The sequence below is a fragment of the Hemibagrus wyckioides genome, linkage group LG10 (assembly GCF_019097595.1).
Source record: "Hemibagrus wyckioides isolate EC202008001 linkage group LG10, SWU_Hwy_1.0, whole genome shotgun sequence".
In the NCBI taxonomy this organism is placed as follows: domain Eukaryota; kingdom Metazoa; phylum Chordata; class Actinopteri; order Siluriformes; family Bagridae; genus Hemibagrus; species Hemibagrus wyckioides.
This window is the reverse complement of record NC_080719.1, coordinates 16,256,126-16,261,931: the sequence shown is the minus strand read 5'-3', so window position 1 is coordinate 16,261,931 and position 5,806 is coordinate 16,256,126. Positions and strand designations below refer to the sequence as shown.

The window sequence follows — 5,806 nt, the reverse complement described above, 5'->3', positions numbered from 1 at the left end:
ATCTCTGCTCAAACCCTTCCACGAACCAGTCATCTAGCTCTGCTGCCAGCACGCCACCCCCTCCGCTAGACATAGACGGCTCCCTCGCTTATCGGGTGCAATCCATACTCAACTCCTGTCGCCGAGGGGGCCACCTCCAGTACCTGGTGGATTGGGAAGGATATGGCCCTGAGGAGCATTGCTGGGTCAATGCCCAGTACATTCTTGATCCCTCGCTCACGGAGGAGTTTCACCTCAGATTCCCAAACCGGCCAGCCACACGCCCACGGTGTACAACACCTAGAGGTGTTCCTAGAGGGGGGGGTTCTGTAGTAGCACATGCGGAACCCATACGCCAGAGGGAGCCCTCGCCTGAGTTTTAACATTGTGTGCTTATTTCCAGTGTTTTTAAACAGCATGCTTGCCTTTGTTCTACACAAAGTATCATTTCCTCTTTAGAGTGTGTACCAAGCCTTTATTCCCTGTTATAAGATTGCTCTGTGTATGATCCTTGCCTTCCCTAGTTGACTACCAATTTCGGTTTTTGGTTTTGGTTTCGGTTTTCTCAGTGTGTTTGATTTTCCAGTTCTGATCTATTGCCTGCCTATATCGTTACGTCTTTTGCCTGCCGTTTTCTAATAAAGATCTGCATTATGGATTCTGATCCTGCTGCCTCAAGTGCATCCTTACATACATGCACAATGACATAATAATTTGTCCTTCACAGCATTTGTCACTGATGATCCACTGTTTTCCCATCAAAATCAAGTAATAATATATCTTACCTATTGATTCTTCAGTGGACACCGTAACAGTAAGGTTCCCTGCTTGCAAAAGCTCCTCAAACACATCTGCATCCACTCAAGCACAGCTCAGACTGTAATGGAAGACCTAGCTTTTCTATGACTGAGAAAATATTAAATTATGACCAGAGAAAACTCTCCCTGGTTTAATGTTCCCATTATTATTTCTATTTTGTAGAGCAACACAATTTGTGTGGTATAATATAAATAGATTGAATGGTCAGTTTATTCAAACATTCAGGGTTTGAAACGACTTCGTAGCCCTCCTCAGTTTTGGACACTTTAACGTACTTCTGACTTTCTCCAAATCTCACCTTCACCAACATTTTGCATTAACAAAACAAAGAACCTTTATGAACTGTCAACAATTATATCTGAAACACTACCGAAAATTTTCATCATCTCATTCTTAACTTTACAGTCTACAGTTTACAGTGTATGTGTGTACGTGTATATATATAATATACTAACACTAAGATTTAAGAAAGACTCCAGAAACCTGTCTCTTGTTCTGCCTCTTTATTCTAATTTATGGATTACAATTTAATGTAATGATTAAATGACACCAAGTTAAGCAACCCATGAAAAAGAAATACACCTTAACGATCTGCTTCGATCACTTTCTTAATCCAGTCAACATAAGGTGAAATCTCAGTGTAGACATTAGGCACATCTGGATACTCGCAATTATTATTATAATTGAAAGACACGATGCCCACTGCCACACCATTACACACCAGAGGTCCGCCAGAATCACCCTGTCAAAACAGGACACATTTTGCCAGTTCATTATTCAAGAAATATATAAAGAAAACATATACACGTAATGTCTGCCCACTTTAAAAGGAACACTTGCACATTCATGCAGTTATTTAAGTCAGCACATCATGCACATACAGCAAATCATGCACATACAGGGCAAGAGCTCTGGTTAACATTCATATTAAACAGGATGAAGTAAAAATGAATTGATGAATGGGAACTCTGTAATAGATTGGTTGGTTTGAGTATTTCAGAAATTGCTGCTCTGGCATTTCCACACACAACAGTCTCTAGAGTGTTGCATGAATGGACACTGGCTCATCAAAACTGCACAGTTTCTGTGTAAACTCTAGAGACTGTTGTGAGTGAAATACCCAGGAGATCAACAGTTTCTGAAATACTTAAACTGGTCAAACAGGATAATTGGTTGGCACCATCAACCATGCCATGATTATAATAATAGAGATGGCACTTTTCTCCATTCTGATGCTTGATGTGAACAATAATTGAAGCACTTGACATGTAACTGCATGATATTATGCATTGTGTTGTTGATACATGATTGTCTGATGGGGTAACTGCAAACATGAGCAGGGAATTTATCTCTATCTTCATACCTGGCATGCTCTACTTTTGGATTTGTAGCCTCCTGCACACAGAATGTTATTTGGGAGACGTGTGCGCACTTTAGCCCATTCCTCCTTACAAACTGTGATATTAATGATGGACACATCAGCCTCCATGAGGTCATAGATTGGGGACTCAAAGCGTTGTTTTTTTTTAGTTTCTCCCCATCCTGCAACCTGGCACTTTGTATTGGTATCCAGTTGAGGGTTTTTTGAGATTTTGATGCTCTTCACATGTTTATCATTCAGCTTGACTTCTTGTGAAAGCTGTTTTTTGCGAGAGAAACTATGTGTTATATAAGCAATAAAACATAGAGCTTGCTGTTATAGGACAATAATTAGCAGTGGTGTATGCTGAGTTGAATATTTTTGCAAATTTATCTTGTGAGACATCTATAGAACTAAGTTTGTTTAAACAGCACCATGGACTGCAATAGTGTTGAACAGGATGTGCTACATTAAGCAAAAAACAAAACCACAGACACTGTTATCTCATTAAGGAAAACCTTAGAGACTGATTTCATCATCTTGTTGACTTGTTCATCATCTCAGACACGAGATCTGATCTGTATCTTTCATGTGTCCTATAAATGTATTCATAGTCATGTTGAATACGTCTTTCAAATACCTATGACACGTAATGCTGGACAAAGCTAGCTACTCCTTTGACTGGAGCTGAGTGACAGAATGTAGTAAGCAGAATGGGATGATATGAAAGTAAATGTAGTTTGGTTACAGGATTGTTGGAAAATTTCTTGCCAGCATGGGATACCTGGCCATACTTACACTATCACTCCACTTGTCTGTGATCATTAGTTAAAATTCCAATTCTAGCAATAGTTTGTTATACTGAAAATGCATTACTATATTTTCTACAGTATGTCAGTCAGGATTCTATATTATAAAAACACTGAATACAGAAGGATTTATCCGTACCTTCAGGAGCATTATGTCAGACCCGTCAACAGGATATCCGTCGTATGATGGATGGATGTACACAATTTGCACTAAGTATCTTCTCAGATTATTCATTTCCGAATCAATGTTGTGACTCCCAAGGACCACACTAAGGTATTGACTGTCTGTACTGTATATAAGATGGGACAAATATTACATTGAAACATATAAACCCACACATTTCTGCTTATAAAGAAATGCAAACCATGAGTAGCCTACCTAAAGTAACAGTGGGCAGCAGTGAGCACATAGCTGGGGTTTATAAGGAATCCTCCACATTTGTGCACGTGTTTATACTGCACAGATGCCATGAACTGAAACGAGTTCTCCTTGGCTTTTTGGCCATTGATGATGTCCTCTCCATGTGTGCCTGGAAGAAATTTTATATATATATAAAAAAAAAAAAGAAGTTTTATTGCTAAGATTCAGTTGTGAGGTTCAATGACTCTAAAAAGTGAAGAGGAGTAGATTAAATCGTTATTAAATCACAACACCAATATCTGAATTTCACGATATCTGAATTTTAAGAATTAATTTTAAGATACATATAATCAACATCTAGAGAACTCAAGATTTTGAAACAAATGTCTAGTGACACTAGTATGTACAAGAATCTGCAGTATTCTTCATTATTATTCAGAAGTGAGCACTTACCATGAAAAGTGAGAATGGTGAAAGCTGCAGCAAGCAGCAGGATATGCAACGTCTTCATCATGCCCCTGAGTCAAAGACTCACACCTCTTTTATAGCTGCATTTCATGACTTGCATTAAGCTAGAAACAAAACCACAGACACTGTTATCTCATTAAGGAAAACCTTAGAGATTGATTTCATCATCTTGTTGACTTGTTCATCATCTCAGACACGAGATCTGATCTGTATCTTTCATGTGTCCTATAACTATATTCATGGTCATGTTGAATACATTTTTCAGATATCTATGACATGTAATGCTGGACAAAGCTAGCTACTCCTTTGACTGGAGCTGAGTGACAGGATGTAGTAAGCAGAATGGGATGATATGCAAGAAAATGTAGTTTGGTTACAGGATTGTTGTTGTTTTTTTTTTTGGTTAGGATATCTCTCGCCAGCATGGCACCTGGATACACTATCACTCCACTTGTCTGTGATCAGTTTAAATTCCATTTCTAGCATGTAATAACATTTCCATCCTAAAAAAAGGTTCTATAGACTTTAAAAATATCCTTCATGGCACTAAGAAAAGAGGTTTTTTTTTTAAGAACATTTACTGAAATGTTCTTTAGTGAACCAAAAAAGGTTCTTCATTGGCATCACTGCAAAAACCTTTGTTTTTAAGAGTGCTGGGGGGCATGATTCAATTTTTAGGTTTAAAAAGCACCATGTACTGCAGTGGTGTTGAACAGGACGTGCTGCATTAAGCTAGAAACAAAACCACAGACACTGTTATCTCATTAAGGAAAACCTTAGAGACTGATTTCTGTCATGGACTGCTGGACAGTTTCCTGCCTGAACACCAGAGGGCGGTCTGACAGGGGTTGTTTATACCTGTGCCATGTGTCTCCATGTTTATGTTTTGTGTTCTTGTGTGTTTGCCCTGCCCAATCCTTAGCCCGTTCTCGCCTCCACACACTTGTCCCTCATGTTTCACTATTACATTCCCTATTTATATGGGTTTTGTTGTGTTTGTTTTTTGCTGAGTCCTCGTCCTTATTGTGTGCCTCTTCTGTTCTCTGGATTTTATTTTGTGTTAAGTTTTTCTCCCGAGTGTTTCCGTGTACGTTTCTGTTTGTTTTTTAAAGAAATAAAGTATATTGTCCCGACTGGCTGCTATCCATTTTGGGTTTGATCTTGCCCTGTGGAGGCCACCGCACCTGACAGATTTCATCATCTTTTTAACTTGTTCATCATCTCAGACACAAGATCTGATCTGTATCTTTCATGTGTCCTGTAACTGTATTCATGGTCATGTTGAATACATCTTTCAAATATCTATGACATGTAATGCTGGACAAAGCTAGCTACTCCTTTGACAGAGTGGCAGGATGTAATAAGATGTAGTAAGCAGAATGCGATGATATGCAAGAAAATGTAGTTGGGTTACAGGATGGTTGGAATATTTCTTGCCAGCATGGGATACCTGGTCATACTTACACTATCACTCCACTTGTCTGTGATCATTAGTTAAAATTCCAATTCTAGCAATAGTTTGTTATACTGAAAATCCATTACCATATTTACTACAGGATGTCAGTCAGGATTCTATATTATAAAAACACTGAATACAGAAGGATTTATCCGTACCTTCAGGAGCATGATGTCAGACCCGGCAACAGGATATCCGTCGTATGATGGATGGATGTACACAATTTGCACTAAGTATCTTCTCAGATTATTCATTTTCGAATCAATGTTGTGACTCCCAAGGACAACACTAAGGTATTGACTGTTTGTACTGTATATAAGACAGGACAAATATTACATTGAAACATATAAACCCACACATTTCTGCTTATAAAGAAATGCAAACCATGAGTAGCCTACCTAAAGTAACAGTGGGCAGCAGTGAGCACATAGCTGGGGTTTATAAGGAATCCTCCACATTTGTGCACGTGTTTATACTGCACAGATGCCATGAACTGGAACGAGTTCTCCTTGGCTTTTTGGCCATTGATGATGTCCTCTCCATGTGTGCCTGGA

At 38.8% G+C, this 5,806-nt stretch overlaps 1 protein-coding gene across 1 annotated transcript; it reads right to left on the bottom strand.

Annotated features, from left to right (window-relative positions):
- Positions 1-1,276: 1,276 nt before the first annotated feature.
- On the bottom strand, positions 1,277-3,879 carry LOC131360229 (trypsin-like). The gene is made up of 5 exons (XM_058400459.1): positions 3,782-3,879; positions 3,347-3,497; positions 3,107-3,257; positions 2,162-2,437; positions 1,277-1,540 (listed from the first exon to the last, which is right to left on the bottom strand). The coding sequence occupies exons 1-5, from the start codon at positions 3,840-3,842 to the stop codon at positions 1,382-1,384; spliced, it is 798 nt and encodes a 265-aa protein (XP_058256442.1). The 5' UTR covers positions 3,843-3,879; the 3' UTR covers positions 1,277-1,381.
- Between the last annotated feature and the right edge of the window lie 1,927 nt (positions 3,880-5,806).